Source organism: Gadus chalcogrammus, chromosome 4, assembly GCF_026213295.1.
Source record: "Gadus chalcogrammus isolate NIFS_2021 chromosome 4, NIFS_Gcha_1.0, whole genome shotgun sequence".
NCBI lineage: Eukaryota > Metazoa > Chordata > Actinopteri > Gadiformes > Gadidae > Gadus > Gadus chalcogrammus.
In genome coordinates this window covers 9,076,878-9,099,809 of record NC_079415.1, presented here as the reverse complement: position 1 = coordinate 9,099,809, position 22,932 = coordinate 9,076,878, and the positions used below count along the sequence as shown (strand labels likewise).

The 22,932-nt window shown below is 44.8% G+C and overlaps 1 protein-coding gene across 1 annotated transcript in view; it reads right to left on the bottom strand.

Moving 5' to 3' along the window:
* Window positions 1-22,932, bottom strand: part of megf10 (multiple EGF-like-domains 10) — a 32,601-nt gene that overhangs the window by 5,432 nt on the left and 4,237 nt on the right. The window contains exons 2-18 of the mRNA XM_056588749.1: window positions 21,460-21,595; window positions 18,584-18,685; window positions 18,041-18,141; window positions 17,350-17,442; window positions 12,822-13,068; window positions 12,087-12,207; window positions 11,075-11,211; window positions 8,928-9,140; window positions 6,895-7,069; window positions 6,468-6,588; window positions 5,917-6,080; window positions 4,823-4,925; window positions 2,900-3,046; window positions 2,088-2,222; window positions 1,244-1,372; window positions 684-812; window positions 173-301 (exon numbers count right to left, since the gene is read on the bottom strand). Coding sequence (XP_056444724.1) covers window positions 173-301; window positions 684-812; window positions 1,244-1,372; window positions 2,088-2,222; window positions 2,900-3,046; window positions 4,823-4,925; window positions 5,917-6,080; window positions 6,468-6,588; window positions 6,895-7,069; window positions 8,928-9,140; window positions 11,075-11,211; window positions 12,087-12,207; window positions 12,822-13,068; window positions 17,350-17,442; window positions 18,041-18,141; window positions 18,584-18,685; window positions 21,460-21,578 — 2,365 coding nt within the window. The 5' untranslated portion in view covers window positions 21,579-21,595. The remainder of the gene's footprint in view (window positions 1-172; window positions 302-683; window positions 813-1,243; window positions 1,373-2,087; window positions 2,223-2,899; window positions 3,047-4,822; window positions 4,926-5,916; window positions 6,081-6,467; window positions 6,589-6,894; window positions 7,070-8,927; window positions 9,141-11,074; window positions 11,212-12,086; window positions 12,208-12,821; window positions 13,069-17,349; window positions 17,443-18,040; window positions 18,142-18,583; window positions 18,686-21,459; window positions 21,596-22,932) is intronic.

The following is a 22,932-nucleotide window of genomic DNA, read 5'->3' as shown; positions in this document are numbered from 1 at the left end:
ACTTTATTCTATAGGAAGGGAGTGGAAAGATATGTTTGGTCGGCTCTGTTGAAACAATATAATTGTATTTATTTGTTAGGTTGCGCTACAAGTCTGACCCGACAGGTGGCGCTGTGTGTGCTTTGGGCTTCAGAGCCGTATTATTGTTATGAGGAAGGAGTGCAGTACTGACTCTGTTCACAGTGGTGTCCCATGAAGCCCGTTCGACAGGTGCACTGTCCCCGGATGTGGTCGCAGTCGGCTCCGTTCTTACACAGGCAGAGCTGAGAACACTCTTTGCCGTAGAATCCCAGCGGACAGCCTGATAGAAAATGAAACAGGAAAAAGCATCACAATGACGTTCATCGAAAACATCCAACAGATATTCAAACGTACTCACTTTTTTAACAATTCAAGTTTTTATATTGTGTACATGTTATTATTACTGTAACTAGAACCCCCCCAAATATATTGAATGTATTATACCTTACAATATTCAAACAAAGTTTAGTTAAGTTGAATTTAGATCTGTTTTAATTCACGATTGTGTGTGTGTGTATTTGAGTGTATGTGCTTATTTTATTTATTTTTACTTTTGAGTGTGTTAGTGTATGAATTCATGCACGTATGCAAGTGTGTGTGTTTACGTGCCTCCATGTGTGTGAAGGTGTGATTGTGTGTGTGCGTGTGTGTGTGTGACCCACGTTGTGTGCAGTACAGGCCGGTCCAGCCTGGAGTACACTTGCACTCCCCGTCGTATGCGCTGCAGTAGGCCCCGTTGTGACAGTTGCACGTATGGATACAGTTTGGCCCCCACTGCCCTGGGGGACAAGCTGGGAGACACACACACACACACACACACACACACACACACACACACACACACACACACACACACACACACACACACACACACACACACACACACACACACACACACACAGTTAAATGATTTTTGTTTGGATCCAAATTTACAAAGAAGGAGAATAAGATCCAAACATTTTGGGATAAATATTGATAATGTAACAGGTTCGAGGCTTACATGCCTTTACCACCAAACACTTATGGATAAGGTGCATGCACACACACACACACACACACACACACACACACACACACACACACACACACACACACACACACACACACACACACACACACACACACACACACACACACACACACACACACACACACACACACACGTATCCCGTATCCCCTATCTGTCTGAATGGGACTAAGCAGTGAGTGACGGGGGACTCACGCTGAGAGCAGTCACTTCCGATCCAGCCGGGGTAGCACTGGCAGGAGCCGTCGATGGGGTTGCACGTGCCGTTGTTGGTGCAGCCACAGCCCCACGCACACCTCTTCCCGTAGCGCCCGCTGGGACACACTGGGGGGGGGGGGGGGGGGGGGGGGGGGGGGGTTGGTTTTATATTCAACAATGAAGGAGCACTGAATGGTGTAGAATAGTGTCGTAACACGTTGTAGTGAATTAGTTATGTGTAGTGTAGCGTAGTTTAGCATCGTTTAGTATAGTGTAGTGTGGTATTGTGTAGTGTAGTGTAGTGTAGTGTAGTGTAGTGTAGTGTAATGTAGTAAAGCATTCTGAAGTAAAGTGTAGTGTAGTTTAGTGGTGGAATAAAGTACAATGTAGTTCAGTATAGCAGAGCGTGATGGTGTATAGTGTAGTGTAGTATAGCATTTTGTAGTATAGTGTCCTGTAGGGTAGTGTTGCATTTTGGAGTATAGTGTAGTATAGTGTAGCAGCATTGTTTAAAAGTAGAGCAGAGCACTGTGAGTATAATGTAGTGTAGCGTAGCACTGTGTAGTGTAGTATAGTATAATGTAGTGTAGTTTAGTGTAGTGCAATGTAGTACAGTATAGTATAGTATAGTATAGTATAGTATAGTATAGTATAGTATAGTATAGTATAGGGTAGTGTAGCATTGTGTAGTACAGTATAGTATAGTGTAGTGTAGCATTGTCTCGTGTAGTATAGTGTAGTATAGTGCAGTGTACTACATTGTACATCTTAAATACACAATGTGTCCCTCAGCGCTTGATGAAAGAAGCTCAGGAAGTGATGTTGGCCGACGTCCGCGTACCTTCGTTACACAGCGCTCCTTTGAAGCCGGGCAGACAGTCACAGAGGCCGGCCACATGATGACACGGGCCGTTGCTATGGACACACTGAGGACAGGCCTGGCTGCAGCGGTGGCCGTAGTAACCAGGGGAACAGACTGAGGGAGGAGGGGGAGGGAGAGGAGATTAGTGCTATTATAATGCTATCATGATACTACTAGTTACATGAGCAAAAACAAATAGCAAGAAGAAAACACCTCTCTGCCTCTTGTTTCGAAAATGCAGAACTTGAAGCACTTTGCTTATTTGATGAATGGTAGGCACTTGAATGATTATTTTATTTTTTAGTGTTGTATTTTAAGGTTTAATGCACTTATTGTAAGTCGCTTTGGACAAAAGCATCAGCTAAGTAAACGGTACTGTAATTTCATGTCATGTAATTTAATGTAAAGAAAGCACGATTTAGAAAATAAGCAACCCCAAAAAACTGCATGTCCCTCTCTGCTCCCTCCCTCCCTACATTTCTCCCCCATTGAAAGGTGTAGCATTTGCACACCTGTGGTCGACAGGTAAGATGGATTCCCCAAACCAATCAGATCCTGATCTGTTTGCAATCTGTTTACAATCTAAATCGCCTCATTCAGACACACGCATGCAGTCAACCAGAACAGATATTCACACTGAGCATTTCCCTCACTATTAGCGGACGGATGTCTACAACATTACTAACAAATGACACTCAGGTCACAGCTCTTAAATCCTGCTGACAGCCCCTACAGGGAACATGCATGGTATGCATGTATTCTACACGCCGAGTCTGCTTTATATGACTTACTCCTCTGGCAGGTGGTCCCTCTGAATCCTGGAGCGCATTCACAGGTCCCCTCGTCCGGGGAACAGGAGGCCCCGTTCTTACAGTTACACAGGAGGGAACAGTTCGGGCCCCAGCGGCCCTCGGGACATACGCTGTCACAGTGAACACCTGGCCAAACATGTGGGAATGGACATGAATGAGGGGTAGCACATACTGTGTCGTACTGGTACCGTAGATAATAGTGATTATGTTGCACTTGATGTACACACATCATACTTTAGGTATGATTAATGTATTACATTAACAGTGTCATGGTCGTTAATGCATAATTTCAATAACGTCGCGCCTACTGTTCATAAAGTCTACCGTAACGGTCTGTAATGTTTACATTTGGTTGTTGCATGTACATTTAGATAGACTAACTCAACACTACTTTTCATCAAGAAGTATCCAGCTTGATCAATAACATTATCAATCCTGAATAATAATATGTTATGCCTAATTACATTACTTATTATCAGACTCTAAAGAGAAGTTTGGAGAACTGAAGTTGACACAAAATATAAACGTTAAAGACATCCTGTTCTTGCATTAGTTCATTATTCAAAGAAAAATTGTGATGAACCAAAGGGATGGCTCGATAAAGGTATTTCCCCAGCTCGCTGTTAGTTTAATGAAACATTGTCGGTCATGTTTGTGTTGTTATTTTTCTAAAGAACCTCTGACGGGCGCTGAGTGTACATCCTAGAGTGAACCGCCTCCTTTGATCCTCGGGAGAAGAATATCTGCATATTTGTACTCAACCCTTTCTCCCTTCTGGTGCATTCCTTCGTTTTTAGCATTGAGTGGAGGGCAAAAGTATGCACAACAACAATCCAAACGAAGCAAGTACAAAGCCCTTCCCTGAGCAAGAGGTTGCTAGGCGATGTTGGAATGCTGTTGAAAAACTGCTTAATCTTGGAGTGAAAAAAAAAAACACTGAGACATTTTAAGTCCCAGGAGCTCTGGAACTAACATCCACTGCCGTCTACAATTAGCGACTGGCACCAAGGAGGGAGAGAGGGCAACAGGAGCCAAGAGAAGGGCAAGGGGTATGGTGAAAGGGAAACTTTGTTTGTATAACGTTTACAGGTTTAAGAGGAAGTGATGACCAATGGGGCAGGATCCTCAAGTGGCATAGTGGGTTCAACTCCCAGTCAATTCAATCATTGAATTAAGCGTTTATTTATGAGTTATTATTATTATTTATGATTATTTATACATGAATATTGCTAAAGTAATATCTCATGTGAACAGAGGTCTGAGGGAATCTTAGGTCAATAGACATGTATGTATTCATATCCTATATTCACACGCATTCAGAAAGGAATCCTAAATATGTCATAATTGTGATGTGGTGACTGCGACTGGATGCCTTGACTCTCCTTATGCTTAACCGGCCATGCACCCCAACATCGATTGAATGTTTTCCCCCTATGTATGTATGTCAATTATGGCACCCATTGCACTCCTGACCATCCCTTGAAGGAGGGATCCCCCACTATGCATTCCTCCTCTAGATTTCTTCCTTGCTGATTAAGGGAATTTCTTCTTGCCCTCTTGGGGGCTTGGGTCAGAGGGGGATGTCATAAATATTTGGCCTGTTAAGCCCTTTGAGACTGTCATGGTGATTAAGGGCTATACAGTTACAATTGAATTGAATTGAATTGAATTGAATTGAATTGAATTGAATTGAATTGAATTGAATTGAATTGAATTGAATTGAATTGAATTGAATTGAATTGAATTGAACCTAAAATATACGTATCCTATGTTCACACACATTCAGAAGATGAACGGGATCCTAAACATGTCCTCTTTTCATCTCTGGGACTCCTTGTTAGCATGAAGCGCCTGTACTGTATGAACGACCACGACAACATCCCCCTCCCCCCCACCACTCACCTGTCCACCCTGCCAGGCAGCGGCAGTGGCCGGTGGAGGGGTGACAGCCGTCTGCGTGGCTGCAGTCACAGCGCTCCCTGCACTGCATGCCGTAGGTGCCGTCCTAAAGGAGGTCAGAAGCAGGTCAGAAGCAGGTCAGAAGCAGGTCAGAAGCAGGTCAGAAGCAGGTCATTCATGTGTTTGGTGGAAGGGAAACCCAACCTTCCTTTTGGGACCAGTCCACTATCAAGGTTTGTTAAGTGCTTTCTTGCTGACTTCTAAACTTCTGTTTCATTAAGGGGGTGAGGCTGTATTGCTATTCAGGGCTCTCGCTCTCTCGCTCTCTCGCTCTCTCGCTCTCTCGCTCGCTTGCTCTCTCACTCTCGCTCACTCTCTTGCATTCTCACTTCCTCTCGACCTCTCGCTCTCTCGCCCTTTAGCCCTCTCTTGCTCTCGCTCTCTCGCTTTCTCTCGCCATCTCTCTCCTCGCTCTCTCTTGCTCTCTCGCTCTCTCTTGCTCTCTCTTGCCCTCCCGCTCTCTATCCCTCTCCCCCTCTCGCCCATCAAATGCTTTTGTGAGAAAGTCGGAAGATCGAATAACTCTTTAAATGGAGTGGCTGTCACAAAATTTAGATGAGAAACATTGCGTTTTGAATTATACAAAGTAAAATTATATTTCAGGGAAACGTGAGGATCCCGAATTTCCGGCGTAGCTCACAGCTCATGTACATTTGGGGTCAGAGTCGCCGCCCCCTTGAGTGTACTTTACCCTGACGTAAAAGTATAAACGCGTATAAACGCGGTACAAACGCTCCGTGAAGACCCACATCATGTCTCTACGTGGTGACAGTTCTGGATGGAAAAATGTACATTTGAGCTGAAGAGATCACCAGGCCAGCACATAAATTTTTTCCTCAAAAATGTACTTGATGCTTTATTATAGTGTGAGATAGAGAGGACGGTACGGGAGATAGAGGGGGAGGATATGCACCAATTGATCACGGGCAGGATTCTAACCCAGGGTTGCCGCGGTCAGGACTGAGCCTATGTGGTACGCGCTCTCCCCAGACTGTGATTCATCTCCTGGTTTGTAGTGGACAGGCCTTGGTCCTCACCTGGCAGTACAGGTCGCACTTCTCCCCTCTCCAGCCCGGGGAACAGGTGCAGCGTCCGTCCAAAGCGTTGCAGGCGCCTCCGCTTCCACATTTGCAGGTGAGGTTGCAGCCGATCCCCCAGGTGCCACTGGGACAGCTGATGGAACAGTCCACTCCGTACCAACCTGGGGGTAGGAGGGACACGAGGCGTTCAAAGATGATCTGAGTGTATTGGAACCCAGCCATGTGTAGGTCTCTCAACGAGACGGGTTTAGTATAGCCTCCAAACTAGTGGTATGCGTCCGTTCTTAATTAAATAGGGGGGAAGAATGTATGTTTCACAAAATGAACAAACTGATGCTGTATTTGTACAATGTTTAACTGAATATGCAGTTAAAAACAAAGAGCAAAAGTCAAACATTTCTGACCAGTTTTTGTCAAGTTGACAACAGATTAAGTTGTCAAATAAAAATGTTTTGGTTTGCCCAATCCCATTTGATGTGGGCGTGGCCACCCCAGGCCCCTCCCTGGACATGGCCCTGCTCCAATGACTGAAGCCTGTTCCTACACACCGGCTTTACAGGAGCAGGCCCCATCCACCGTTGAACATTGGCCCCCGTTCTTGCAGTTACATTTGGAGGAGCAGTTCACTCCATGTGTTCCCAGGGGGCAAGAGGTGGAACAGTTGGCTCCCTGGAAGAAATCAAGGGTGACATGATTAGAAAGGCATCTCCATTCATTGCAAAAAAAATCCTCCAGCCAACTGTGAAAATAATTAATTGAAAATTCCGTCCAAATTAATCCGTTAATCGACGTGTCACAGCAGAAAGTACAGTACAGTAGTATTTCGTTTTAAGAGTAAAAACTACTAACAACACACGCAGAAAATACATCCATAGACACAACTTCAGTGGTAGCGTTGTTAATGTCAATGCAAAAAAAACATAAATACAATTACAACAAGAGCAGTCCTACAAAATGCCAGGTTTGTTTACATACCTTGAACCCTGGGGCACAGATACACTTCCCTGTGACGCTTTGGCAGTCCGCGCCGTTCTGACACTGGCACACCTGCTGGCAGGACACCCCGTAGAAGCCCGGGGTGCAGGTCTCGTTGCAGTACAGCCCCGACCAGCCTGGCTTACACTTACACTCCCCGGACATGGGGTGGCAGCTGAGGACAGAGCATGGGGCAGGTAGCGTTAGCTTGTGGTAGCATGTCAGCAGCGGTTACAACAACATGACTTGTGTCTCGTCGCAAACGGCTATAATTCCATGTTGAGTTCAGTGAAAAAAATCTCTTTGGGTTTGGGAACTAAAACGGGGGAATGCCGGTTATCTGTTTGAAATCGTAACTTTCCCAGTCACGATCAATTTGTCTTCCGTGTAATTTAATAGACAACTGTGGCATTCATTTTTTCTGTTGATTCATGTATTTTTAAACATTTATTGAATCCTTGAAAGTTTAATTTATTTGGAGAGAAGGGATAGCTAGAGTTAGTGTTTAACAAGATAAAGCAAGCATTTATCCCTCTATTTAGAATACAATTTGAATTCATTTATCATTATTTAATTACAAAAAATAATATTCAAAAGGTTTATTTACATGTAACATTACTTAAATACACTGTTAATTCGTACATTCAAGCCTTGAGTCTTTATCGAGGCTGAAGATTTCAGTAAAAAAAACTAAAAAACACGGCACTCTGGTAACAGAGTTCTCGTGGGGTTGGCGGCGGGGTTGGTGGTGAGGTCAAGCGTGTGTTCCAACAGTTTTCTTCGTGTGCCGACAGAAGGCACATGGAGTGTGAGTGACAACTGGGGCCACCTGACAACAGCGGGCCCATTGAGAAGCACTGCTGCAGTTGTCTGCAGCCGTAACCGTAACACATGCAACCTTGTCACATGTAGCAGACCTCCGCTGGTCTGCTCCTAGTACACACTCAACTCTCTTTCTCAAAGGACTATCATTGTGTCCAATCTTCCACCTGGGCTTTTATTTTTTAAGCTTTCATCGATCAAATCTACAGTAACGGTTGAATATGCATTCAAAGTCAAATCCAATATAGAGTGTGAAATTTTGGCGGGATTTTTTTTAATGATTACTAATTCTAATCTTTGTCATCAGTATGTGTGGTGTGTACTGGATAAGATTCAGAATATATATATATATATATATATATATATATATATATATATATATATAGATTATAGTTGATAAAGTGGCAAATGTTTTCCAACGGTATTTGAAACAGAAGCAGTAGCCAAAACCTATTGGTTAAAATGTAGCTCTCGACAACACATACAAAGACATGCATCATTAGGAACTATTACTTATGCATTGTGAAGGCTATTTCATCCTTAGCAGTTCTTATGTATTTTTACCCTTGCCTCATGCAAACTAACGTTAGGATCCCTAAGTCTACAATAGACTACAGAAAACCATAATCCACAAATATGTGTGAATGTGTTAGAGAAAAACTGTTATAATAGTATGGTGGATATTTGAATAGGACATTTTTTAAATGGCTTTGAAACATTCTTTGAAAACTGTTTAATCATGAGTTATATATATATATATATATATATATATATATATATATATATAGTTATTATAATCAAGAATTCCCAACCTTTGGAGGACACTTCCCCGTTTGAACCCATGAGGAAAACAACGATGAAAAAAAAAAATCAAATCAATGGCACATCAATCTAGTATCTGTTCTAGTTATGTGGTCAGCCCGCCATCGGCCATCCTCCACCACGACGGCGGTCTGCTGATGTGTTTAAAACCCATATCCGTGCCCGAGTAGATGTGAAATATTGTTCATGAATTTTCAAAATGCGTCCACAATAGACTTACAGTTCTATAAAGAAAAAGCGAGCGGCAAAACACAGCCCGCTCTGTTTTGCACTGCGTCAACTATTCTGCCGCTCACGCAACATGATTTTACTTTTATACATTTTTCACTACAAATATCAACCATAATCCGCGCCCGGCTTTACTTTCGGGTTGGACTTCTTTGGCCTACCTGTGCATGTTCTGGGCCAGGCAGGGGCACCGGCGGTCGCACCTGAGGCCGTAGCGCCCCTCGGGGCACAGCCGCACCGCGCAGGTGTCCCCCGTGTAGCCCGGCTGGCACGTGCACGCGCCGCTCACGTGGGAGCACTGGGCGCCGTTGGCACAGCGGCACGCCTCGGCGCAGCCCACGCCGTACGTCCCCACCGGACACTCCTCCTGGCACCTGGAGGGGGGGGGGGGTCAGGGGTCACAGGGTCAAGGGTCGTGTTCAATGACGTGACGGATGAGTTTGTCAGAGTGAGAGGGTTATGGTTATAACTTTTATTGTTTTTGTATTGCTGTTTTATCCTCTCTTTATGTTCCTTGGGTTTGTTGATAAAGGGGCAGTAGGGAAGGTTCAAGCACTATCGTTTCACTGTCTTTTGTCAGGACAGGCATGTTCATCCGTCAGCTATTGTTGGGTGATATGTGAGAGTATCTGTTGTGCTTGACTGGAATGCCCGCTGTTTTAGGAAGTATTTCAGACTTATTGTCGCTTATAGGTCATTGCGGACAAATCCGGCCAATAAAACAATTCTCCATGGGAGATATTTTGAATTCACGTTTTATTTTTGCTATCTTTCTTCTTCAATCTAACATAATCGTACCTACAGCAACCTTTAACTTCAGTCTGTGTATGTTGCACGGTTGAGGATGTGCGTGATTCAAGCACTTCTGTGCTATTACTTTTTGCTTTTGTTTCTTTATTTGTTGGTCCTTTCAAGATGACCTAACCGCTGTTGCCGTTCCCTTGAAATAACTCGATAGATTTCCCTCTGTCATTTTCAAGTGAACCCTACGTAGGCACGTCGATGCATGACATTATACACTTTACATCTGTTAATTAGCTAAGCGTCGGAGGGTAAACATAGCTCAGCCCTGCAGTTCTGTTCGACGTGACATGTTTGCCTGAAGAACATCCCGTCATTACTTTTAGAACCCATCCATTATGCCCTCTGCGTTCTTAACCCGAGTGGTCCGATACTAAATAAAACATCGGTGGCCGTTTCTCCTCCGTGGTGCGTTGGCCCGTCTCTCTCCTCGCTCACCCCCTGTTGCCAGCGGGTAAGGGTGTGGTCCCTTTACCCTGGTTACCCATGGTGCTGTACCCTGACGTTTGGCTGCCCTCAAGACCTTATTTACTCATAAAAAGGCACTTGAAGATTTATTCCTGGCTCCTCACTGGTCTTGTTAAGTATATGGTGAGAGCTCACAGCTAATTATATGGACTTACGGACCGGCTAGGCGCTTACATTCGGACGTGAAAGGAGCGGCACTTTCACCAGGACGGTTCAGAGGACCGTGGGCTGGGAAGTAGGTTACATTTCAACATTTGGACTCCTAATATGGTCGTTTACCTTTTTTGTCATGTTTAAACATTTCCTTGATTTGTAAAAGCATTGATTTCTGTCGTATACTGTCTCGAGTGTCCTACTGTGTATAATGAAAGTATGAGTTGGATACACACAAAGTACAAATACACTGGTGTTGACTGGAAGCCTCGTCTTTACAAAGAATACAGAATTATTAGAAAATGGGAACGTTAGACCAACATGTTGGTGATGTTATTTTGTAACGTGGATTTGAACGGTTCCAGTGCTAATGGCAGCACGGGTACGGAGGCTTGGCGATACACGAAGGGGAACTCAAAACCACATCCTCCCCACCACGGTTACATACATGATTGCATTTGACATCACTGCTTTAGTGGTGGACAGACATGATGTCAGGGCCCAGGACACTGTTTGGCCACAAAACCAAACCATTGTGGACCCACAAGCCCCCTCAGCCGATAAGGGCGGTGAAATACATTTTATCGTGACTATCCTGTGTATAGTTTTCATCTGATCTGAAGAGCTGATTCAGAGCTGATGACAGAAATTAGAGGAAAAAAAAGAAGAAGAAAGAATAGTTAGAAAGGAGAGATAGAGTTAGAGGTTAGTTAAAAGATGTATAGCCGTTAAACTGATATTTAGTTTGTTTAGAAATGACCCCGCCATATCTGACACTCCCGATTTTGTCATTTTGTGCTTTGCGTTTTTGTGGCGAATAATGTATGGTTGTTGTGCTATGCATAGGTTTAAATAAACTATGAATAATTCTATAGATACTGCATACCGTTCGCCGGTGTACCCCGGTCCACAGAGACACTGGCCCGTTGACGAGAGGCAGACGCCGTCGTTGCGACACTGGCACTCCTGGGAACAGTTGCGGCCGAAGCGGCCTTCCGGACAGGGCTGCCCGCACACCGTGCCCTGTGCACAACAACGGTAATGTAACCCTATGGCATCAGCTCTGGAAATAATGACACACACCGCTGTGTCATTTAGTGGGTGTCATTAATGCCTACACAACATGCAAGTGTTTAGATCAGCAAATCACCGTAACAAATAACTGTTTACAGACCAGGTGACCTGCCTGCATGCAAGTGTGTCTGTGTGTCAGAGCGTGTTCGTGTATGTCCCTTCCTGTGTGTGTTTGCCTCAGTATGTGTGTGTGTGTGTGTGTGTGTGTGTGTGTGTGTGTGTGTGTGTGTGTGTGTGTGTGTGTGTGTGTGTGTGTGTGTGTGTGTGTGTGTGTGTGTGTGTGTGTGTGTGTGTGTGTGTGTGTGTGTGTCGGTGTCGGTGTGTGTGTGTGTTGGTGCGCGCTCGCCTGCCTGCCTGGGTGGTATATCTGTGTGTGCTTCTGTATGTGTGTTTCTTTGTTTCTGCCTGTGTATTTGGTGCACATGAGTGTTTAAGTGTGCCTGCGTGCATGCCTGCCCACCCACACACGCACACGCGCACACATACGCACACGCAAGCAGGTGCTTGCGTGCACACACATGTATACGCATGCACGTGTGCCTGCCTGCTCACACACACACGCACACACTCATGCACGCACCTGCTTGCGTGAAGGCATGCGTGCGTGGTCGTGTGCGTGTGTGTTTGCCTGCCTGCCTGCCTGCCTGCCTGCCTGCATGCGTGCGTGCATCTGTGTGTGTTTGACCATGTGCGTTTCAACCCCTCTGCCTGCCTGCGTGCCTGCACCTGTGCGTGCGTGCGTGTCAGTCCGTGTGCCTGCCTCCCTGGGCGTGCGTCACAGCACGTCGTCCGCGCGTGCCTGCGTGCGCTTGTGTTTGCCGTACCATCCATCCCGCGGGGCAGGAGCACTCTCCGGTGACGTGGTGGCACATCCCTCCGTTCTGGCAGGGGCATCGCTCCTCGCACTGCTGGCCGTGCTTCCCCGCCGGGCACAGGTCATCACAGCTGCAGCACAACGGGGCCCACCACAAGGGGCGGTGTGGTTAGTCTCTGAGGCACCACCGGAGCTCTAGGGCGGACTCGATTTTCAAAAGGAGCCTTGTGCTCCCGTGTGTTAAAAGTAAAGGGGCAGGGGGGGGGGGGGGGTACACATAAAGACTTTAGGGGGGGCCGCACAAAGGGGTTTGTGTTTGTTTTTGTGAATGGATCGGCTCTCTGCCTGAGACGTCACGTCCGTCGAGTCATTTCTTTTATCGTAATTAACAAATCATTAATATTTCATAAATAAAGATTGAAATCTAACCCCTAATGCCAGGTGGGCTCGGTGTAGGGCCCTGGGTTTCACTGCTACCCGCCTTAGCCAGGCCTCTTCTCTTAAACTGCCTGGGCCGGGTAACTCAGAGGTCCCCTAACGAGAGGCGACCGGCCCCCCAACACACCAAACACCCAGAGGAATCTCTAACAAACAGCAGACTAAGAACTCAAACCCCCCCTTCAACCACCCCCTCGACCGTCGTAAAAAATCCAACCTTTTTGTCTTCCTCTCCCTCTGAAGCGACAACAACAACAACAAAAACAACAACAACAACAACAACAACAGCCACAGCGGATGCACTCACAAAGCGCCGGTGTATCCTGGCGTGCACGTGCACTCCCCGGTGACGTGGTGGCAGGCCGCCCCGTTCTGGCACAGGCACCTCTGCTGACAGCCGTTTCCGTAGGCGGCGGGCTCGCAGCGGGCCTCGCAGCGCCAGCCCCTGTAGCCCGGCGGGCAGATGCAGGCGCCGGTGATGGGGTTGCACAGCGCGGCGTTTTGACACTGGCAGCGGCTGCTGCAGTGGGGGCCCCAGTGGCTGCTGTCACAGGCTGGAGGGGGGGGGGGAGTGTGGGGGGGGGAAGACTTGAGTTATACCGTACAATCTAACACCCTCAAATCGGGGATATAGGGTACTAACTAGTGCTGTCAGTTACACGCTTTATTAACGGCGTTAACGCAAACCAATTTTAACGGCGTTAATTTTTTTATCGAGCGATTAACGCAATTCTTTTTTTTAAACTTTTTTTAAACTTTTTTTTCTTTGGCTCAAAACATAGAAGCAGTAGCCTGACTCCTATGTTCAAGGCAGTATGTTTGTATGTTCATCGTTTAATTGCACTATAGGCTTTATTTTGTATCCTCCTGTTTTGATCAGTATATGCCAATGTTGTTATCAATAAAAAAACATTTGCACAAGGCAAGCTGATGCACTTCTCCATGTTGATAAGAGAATTAAAATGAGAAAGATTAATGGGACAAAGAAATCAAGGGATATTTAGCATAGAAAAAACATTTGCGATTAATCGCGATTGCTCGGATTAATCGTGAGTTAACTATGGCATTAATGCGATTAATCGTGATTAAATATTTTAATCGCTTGAAGCACTAGTACTAACATTCAGCAAGGTTAGACTGAAGCACTTTTTTGCTCACCAGTCAATCATCTGAACTGAACCAGGCACTTAATGCCAGATCAAGTGCACGCTGATGGTCCTTGAATGTTGTCGTCTGTTGTTGCGATGCTATGATGAATGCATGCATTTTTTATTACATTTTTGGGTCCTGTCTTGACGGAAGTGAATGGAAGATGTCACTGCATGTTTATATGTTTGTCTGTGTGTACAAATGCAAGCACACGGGCCCGGGTCCAAGCACGTGCACGCACAAACATGCACACGCACGGTAACGTATCTACACACACACGCACACACACACACACACACACACACACACACACACACACACACACACACACACACACACACACACACACACACACACACACACACACACACACACACACACACACACACACACACACACACACACGTACACTGGCACATGCACACAAACACACACAGGAATCATAGTGCTAGAATAGATATAACCATTCCTTCCTTATTAGGATAACAAACTGCCTGTGCAAACGTGGTTCCTATAAGACCCTTATTTGGAAAAGCATGACCTCCTCTTTTTATTGGGCTATTTCAGAAAGTGTCAAACTTTAAACGTGCTTTATGCCCTTTTCTTTTTGTTATTTCTTCATTCAATTTTTTTTCCTCTTCTTTTAAATCATTATATTCATCATTCAGCTGAATATAATGCGTGTAAGCTTAAGCTCACCCCCCTCTTATAATCACCTTTTCTTCCATCTCAATGTTTGCTACTGAAAAACTAGAATTTCCTTCGGGATAAATTAAGGATCCAACCATCTACCTGATTGTGAAGTTTGATGTGAAACCACCTCAGTCCAAAGTCACAGTGTGTACACACAGCTGGTACTCAGCGAGTCTGGAGTCCATCCCATCATAACCTGTCAGCCTCGGTGTGACCGCTGTAAACTAGTTAGGAGACCCCAAAGAGCCTTTTGCCACATATTTATTCTAGATCACTTTCATGTCTCCAGACGACCAGGCCAGTGCCATGATTGGCGTCTGGCAATAATCAGGAGGGAACACAAGGCAGTCGCTGTAACGAGTATAACCTTTAATTACAGTAGTCCCTGTTTATATCTGCGCTTACAATGTTTAGCCATTTATTTTCTTATTTTTAACTCCTCAAGTCTTAAAAATACCATGTCAAAGATGTACAACATCCAACATCCAACACTAGTTTGAACTAAAAACGATCCTACAGAATGGCTGCTGAAGATGATGCGGAATGACCTAATCCCACTTCAATCTCATTTTACTAGGGCGACGTAAATTATTGAATAAAGCTTTACAACGCTCAGCTATTGTTCTTCTTTGCTACTATTTACTTTTTCTTCCTTGAGGACGATCCTTACATATTCATATTTCCATCCAAACAAACTGGTGGACACTCGATAGTACTGTCCCCTCTACACACAGTAAATTACACCCAGTGGTGTCTGACCCCCATCGTGTGTTATCGTGGTGGGCAGGGTACAGTATCGGGCCAGCCATGTCCAGAGGGACATTTCTGGCCATCATTGTTCCCCTTCTGAGATCCAATCCCAGCATCCTGGTACCTTTGTTCACCTGACCTAGATTTGATAAAAGCAAGAGTGTAGGGGGGGGGGGGGGTTCCTTGGGACAGAGTGTTCCCTTTCACAAGCCTATTCAAGATCCTAAGAGTGGCCGGGGAAGAAGAACAGGGCCTTGTGCCAGATTTGATCACAAGGCTATATGCGACACTGTAGAGGGCAACACAACAAATTAGGATTTCCTGTTCTACGGTATGTTGTCAAAAATGGTTTGTCCCTACGAGCGCAGTGCGGAAAATCTATTTCAGTCTGAAAAAGAATGAATGCAAGGCAGACATAGTCATCTACTACGGGGTTCAATTTGAACCTGTGGTACTCCATTGTCGGAGAGAGTGATATTATTTAGTGCCACATGTTTGGCGAGGAAAATCGATTTATCTGACAACACCAAAACAAATGTCTGCGAGGAAGAAAAGGCCAACAAGCTGCAGTGAAAGCAAGCTGGAGCAAAGGGGTTGGGAAAATGGGTGCTACCACCTTCCCACTGCTTGTTTGTGTCCCAGATGTCCTGGGGTAGCCTCGTGAAGAACACTCACAGATCCCGCCCCCCCTGATCCCACGAGATCTCATCTCAGGTTATTTTTTCGAAAGATTTCGAGGTTTGATTCATTTTTATTTGGTTAAAGCAGCATTCTTTTTATCAAAGCACTGAACAATGACCCTGGGCTAAACCAACATAAAATGGCTGAATATAAATCAAATAAAAGTATATATATGTGTGTACATACATACACAATGTCCTTATTGTTTTATTTGTCTATGAACAACAGCCTCCACAAACACATTTGAAAGCCAAACTTGTTAGCAAGACTTAGAAATTATTTCCCCTTTTCTACATCTCACTGAAACATTTGTGTACATACTTTGAAGAAAAGCATCCCCTGATCTTGGGTTTGTCATGGGCACTGCCTATCAAAATCACAAGCCTTTTAGCCTAAGGAGATTTCTCTTTCTATTCTTTCACTGTTTTTCTGAAGCTCTTCACTCTCACGCATCCATTCTCTCCCTGGATCATCTGTAGTCTTTTGTTGTGTGACCCAATGGCCTGAATAATGACCAAAGTCAATCTGACGATAGAGCTGTGTATGGTGGCTTCCAATGGTATCAAAGTCATCCGAGTATAGTGGAGGTTAAATATGTGGTAAAGGACACACTTCCCAAACACCACCCCATCCCTGAGAGCTATGCAACCCATATCAAGCAGGTAAACACTTCTTCAACCAATCGACCCTGTCCTACACAGTATCCTATTGTCAGGCTTGGAAAAGTGTTTGCTACCAGTCATAGAGATACATACTCAAAAGCAGGTACTCTCAGCAAATAATAGAGGCTTAGTCCAATTCGAAACAAACACAGACAGCAAGGGGAAGGACCACACCTCGAAACAGAAACACAGGCAGAAACCACAAGCAAACAACAAACCATGGATGAGCCTATAGGGGAGCTCAAATACACTGACCACAGGTGAGCACAATTAATAATCAACACATTGGACCAGCGGAAGAACCGGCAGTCTCGTGGGAAAGTCCCTCAGAATGGACCGAGAGGCGATGAACAAGAACTCCCATAGTTCAGCGTTCGAGCAAACCAAAAATAGTCAGGGCAACCACCCTGCCACAACTACGGCAAGACAGTCATGAGGAGGACCGTAGCCATCAGCGAGAGCGACGCGCAATCCCACCATGACTCTCCTCCATGACTACCACGAGACGTCAACAGTTACCCAGCCGCCCCCATGATGATTCAACCACACAAGTTAATCGTTTTTTAAAAGTGACCAAACAAAGCAATTGTGTGTGATACATTATTATTATTAATAATAATATTTTTTTCTTTTTTACATTTTTATATATATTTTTATTTATAATTACACATTTTTGTCTTAAATATCAACCGATTTCATAGTGGCGAAAAAACGCATTTTGAGGAGTTTGAGTTAAGCTAAGGGTAAGTGTGCGCGAAAGGGAAAGCTAGGAGCCGCCGAGCTGGGGTTGCAGCGGTAGCCAGGGTTAGCAATGTGTGCGCTTTCACTGAACACGGACCGATACAAAGACACACACACACACACACACACACACAGACAACAACAGCTGCAGTGACTTACCACTGGAGCAGTCCGGGCCCCCCCAGCCGGGCTCACACTGGCAGGTGCTGGGGGCCACACAGCGGCCGTGGACACACTTCTCCGCACAGCGGGCTGCACAGTAAGAACACGAGCAGGATAGTTACACACATGTAGATCACCTCGAGTGGAACTGGATTATATGACACTTGTGAACACGCGCAGACATCTCTCTTCACACCGTTGGCAGTCGTATAACTGGATGGAATATTTGCCATCTTGATTGTAGAGGTTTCATAGGTGAAGATGTGATGGTTGTTTAAAAGAAAGATTTTTTTTCTTCTGGCGTCACAATATCAAGGGACCTAATTGATTCATTGATGAACCAAAATGTTACACATCACGAAAATAATTGTACAACTGATGCACGCTTATTTCTGCCATGTATCCCATCATGCAAGGCGGTTTTCAATGCCACAGGATTCATCTTATAAAGATCATCCGTCACATTCAGGTTATACGAGGTGACTTCTAACGCATGTCGGGTTGTTTATGCGACAGATATTGTCGCGCATAATTAGTGTCTGAAGATTCTCTCTAATTATTCCCTAAAAATGTAATGTTTCCGATAAAGGGTGAGGGCACAAATGTTCCAGAGCGAACACTGTCGCTGTTAGTGGACACGGGGGCCATGTTGGGGTGTGGCGAGAGGGAGGAGCCTATGAGAACTTACGGACACACTTCTCGCCGTCTTCGTTAAAGCCCGGACAGCACTGGGACTTGCGCCGGTGCATTGTCTTCTCCCCCCTCCGGTACGCTATCCGGTAGCTCACCCTTCATGTTCACACACACACACACACACACACACACACACACACACACACACACACACACACACACACACACACACACACACACACAGACACACACACACACACACACACACACACACACACGCACAGGGGGGGGGGGAGGAGGGAGAGGGAGAGAGAGAGAGAGAGAGAGAGAGAGAGAGAGAGAGAGAGAGAGAGAGAGAGAGAGAGAGAGAGAGAGAGAGAGACACACACACACAGACAGAACACACACACAGACAGACAGACAGACAGACAGACAGACAGACAGACAGACAGACAGACAGACAGACAGACAGACAGACAGACGGAAAGAGAGAGCATGGCCTCTTAGCATCCATATTGTCAATACGCATTCAGACTATTATCAATGTCCTCGGACAATGAATGAGTCCATTGTCCATCTCCCATGGACCTTTCCTTACCTGTGCCTGGTGCACTTGAACCAGTTGAGGATGTCTGAGCAGCTGGTGTAATACACCTGGTCGTAGGGGTGGGCGTAGGACTCCTGCACCGTCACAGAGTAGCTGGGACACACAATCACACCAGCATCAGGAAGAGACACCATTCGATATAATTAGTCAGTGTGTGTGTGTGTGTGTGTGTGTGTGTGTGTGTGTGTGTGTGTGTGTAGCAAACAGGTTTTGGTGGTTATAATTCAGGTGGGCTGCTTTTGTTTTCGCCTCCGCTGCGGCAATAAGATACAACACAAAGACTATTAGGGCTATTAATCATCCGACTCTTTGTGTCGAGATTAGACGAGACCGCCACCAGGTGTCTGGCCAGGTGTCATGATCAAAGCGCAGTTTGGGTCGGCCGTGCGGTCTTTTGGCACGGAGTATCAAAGAAAAAAGATTGGTCGTTTGAAACTTGTAATGAGAAACTAACTTGTAATGGCTGCATTAAGTTCATATCAAAAAGAGAGGATTTGAAGCTGGCTCCCTCGTGACTGCCTTGTGAACAGCTGAGGCTCCGGGCTCTGTGGAAGTCGGTCAACTATATCACCACATGCCCTGTGTCAATGCACACCTCCCTGTTAAACCCTCAGCCCTTTTTACACACCTTGTTCCCTTTTTAAGACATGGGTACACATTTGAGAATTTTTTACACGTAAGGTGGTCATTTTAATAAGAAGAGCCGGTTGGTTTACAGTTTTTCTCAATAGTTTAAACACGTTTTCTGAAACTATAGCTCGATTTCTCAAAACTCTAAACACAAACCTGAGAAGTCCACCAAACAGTAAACACAGCTATCTAATGAACATCTCTAAGAGAGCATCAATTAAACACTGGTGTGATCAATTCAAAACACTTCCATTAAAATACTATTACATATGTTTTGGCTTTATGAGGCCATGTTACATTCCAATGTATACAATTGTTTAGAAATAGCTTTCTTTTTTAAAGTTGCAATTAGGTGGTGCATATAGTATTAAGACTGTTGCCATATTGTAATACAATACTGTGAATATATCATATAAATATTGCATTGACACAATCGTATCAGAATGGGATACAATGCATATTCCTATCCAATGAACGACAATGGGCTAAACTCACAATCCCAGCTTCCCAGAGTATTACTGTACAACTATAGTTGATGCTGCAATATTGTTCTGACAATATGCCAATTTTACCTATTTTGGTAAATTACGTTACACTAATTGCACTGATAAGTTAAATGAAAAACACTACAGTCAGAAATTGTTTAGACTGTCTTTCGGGGGATGTCATGATGAAATCAGTGCAAGTACAAAAAGGTAACAAAGCAATATTTTTTTTTTTACTGTAATACAGTAAAATGTTCAGCTGAACTGACTGCATAAAACCTTTTCGTAGGCCAATAAAAAATAAAAATCAGAAAATAAATGAGGTGAAACAGATCTACATGTAAATCAGCATGTATACCACCTCCAATCCTGATCAGGCCAAAGGACCATATCTACAACACAGTAGAGCTCACGAGTCCTCTTTTATGCTCTGACACATGATTGAAGTGTTTTGCCAGTTGAGTTTGAACAGGTGAGAAGTGAGTTAGATCCAGGTGAACCAAGTGTGTTAGATGATGAGATTTGTGCTTAGAGGTTGCAAAAATGTGAAAACAGTGGAATTGTGCTTAGAGTTAAGCAGTCTGGAGTCTTGTAGTTGATATATGAGCTTCAAGTATTCAGAATTGTGTGCATAGTTCAATTTGTTTCTGTGTATACATTCGAGAAAAACTGTAAAGGGCTCGCCAATCAAGTGCTTTCCTTAAATATATCTTCACAAAAAAAAAAATAGGATTTTCTGGTATGTTGATTTGATTTCACACATGCAACATTTGTCTCTCTTCTTTCCTCTCCGATACTTTTCCAATAACAAGATATCCATAGAGAGAGAGAGAGCGGGAGAGAGAGAGAGAGAGAGAGAGAGAGAAAGAGAGAGAGAGAGAGAGAGAGAGAGAGAGAGAGAGAGAGAGAGAGAGAGAGAGAGAGAGAGAGAGAGAGAGAGAGAGAGAGAGAGAAAGAGTGTGTGTGTGTGTGTGTGCAGCTGTTGGGTCAGATTAGCCAGTGAAAGTCTATCTAGCTGGGAAAGTTGCCCCCCTTTTGTTCTTTTCACTCCAGTCTAATGGATTTCTAGGATTCCCCTAATTTAGAAATGAAAACACTTTTTTCCATGGAGGGCTGAGATTGAAAGAGTGTCAAATGTACTGTAAATACTGCGGCTTTAGGTTTGTGTTCGTTTCAAGGGATGGGATGCCTGATTGTGAATGATCCATTCATTGGCCAATTATAAGTTTCACATTAACAGTAACGCCGGCTGCATAACAGACAAAGGTAACATAACACTGTAATGTATTGAACTGCCACTATAACACTATCAAGCAGAGAATATCTTTTTGGACATGAACATTCAGGGTGGAACGGTAATCATACTTTTAATAGGCGTCACTAGAACATGATTCATATCCATATGCATTTTTGGTGGTATGATTGTTTGTCTACATTAGAGTATTACAAGGAACAATTTCAATGTGCATTATTATGTGTCATTGGGGTCTGGTACCCAAACTAATCTGCGTGCTCATTGCACTGGCACATGCGTCTGGCCCCCCTCCCTTTCAGACAGAGACTAATCACAACTGTTTATCTTGACTGTAAAGAAGAGCGCCCTATGGGAGAACCGTTGAGCCATTTTCATGAACAACCATGTTTCATATAAGTACTTTCAGTCATGTCCTGGTTTATAAGTGCAGTATGGTGATAAAGATATTGGCTCTCATATGGTAAGATAAACACCATCTCCCAGCATGCTTCACTGACCTTTCCCAATGGCTGCAGACGTTGGGATCCTCCAGATCAAGCGTGGAGGAGAGGTGTAAAGTTACAAAGAAGGATGCAGCCAGGAGGATTATTCGACAGGACCAGACAGATCCGGCCATCTTGGTCAAAGCTGCACCTAGAAAGAAAAAAAAAAGATGAAACCATGGTGGGCGGGTGAATTAATGCAGTTTTATCCTAGGATCGTGTCATTGAACAAAGTCTGTGTATAGTGTTTGAGTTTTGAGTAGGTTTGTTTGAGTTAGCCTACAAACTTAGTCTCAATGGGGTGTTTTATCACGTCCCTCCTGTAATGAGGTATGAAGTAGAAGTAGTTTTCTAGGAAGAGTAATCCGAAGACAAATTGTTCCCTGTACTTAATATTTCTCATCAGCCCTGAGCGAGCTTTGGGTATGCAAAAAAGTATATAGGCTTTAGCATTACAGTATTTACACACAACAGAGAGATATAATCTGACGTTGAGGTCACAAAAGATGTACGCGTTACTCAACAACCGCGGCTTTTGTGCGTCGTCGTGTTTACGTTCAGGATGACAGAGGTCGTTGGCCCACAGCTATTTCAGCAGGAATCCAGTGATAGTTATAATGATAAGGAGTAGGAAGCCCAGATCAGGCTTATCATTTTCTCCTGTATTTCTAGGAGGTCCCATATGGTATTGCTAAGAAAGTCTTTCTTCAGGGCACCGAGAAGGGGAGAAAGACGTCATTGCACAACAATTATTCGGTGGAAGTGCCCCACACTTCTGTGTTAATTGGGGCGGATGTGATGGTACAGCACGCACACTGCACCATCAACACCTTCACCTCACTGCAGTGAAAAAGTGGGTGAAGGTCGGGATTTAGGTTTTTTTTATCCGCATGGTTACGTGATATACTTGCTTGCCGTCTAAAAGCTTATCTTTGTAATCACACTTCTATCTCTGATGTCTTTCTCCGTTGTCCGGACGAATGTGGGGCCAACTCTGATGGATTAAGTCACCCATTAGTGTGACTGATCTAATCTGGCCAATGAGTGTGAAACATGGTCAACACTTTTCACACCAAATGTTCCCAAACTTGTACAATGAACAATCTTTTTCAAGTTTAGCTTAGCCCGGACCATTTAACGTGTTCTTCTTTGGCGGGTTCTGTGTGTGTGTGTGTGTGTGTGTGTGGGGAGGGGGGGGGGGGGAGGGGGAGCTTTTCTGTTGTCTCCCCTCCTACCAGGGAAACAACTGGTCATGGCAAAACGTCCCGACATGCTAAATTATGACTCCAGCTGTCTGAGCCCCCCTCCCCCGGCCCCCCTGCTCCTGCTACTTAGTGTGTTTCCCTAAAACAAATAAACACGAGACCACTACTCCTGTGTTTACTCCAATGCATCATGGGTAGGACCACTCCTACTACCCTGGGCTGACACGGCGGGACCCCCCCTGCTACGGGGGTCTTCAGTGGATCTGAAGACCGCTGACCGTGT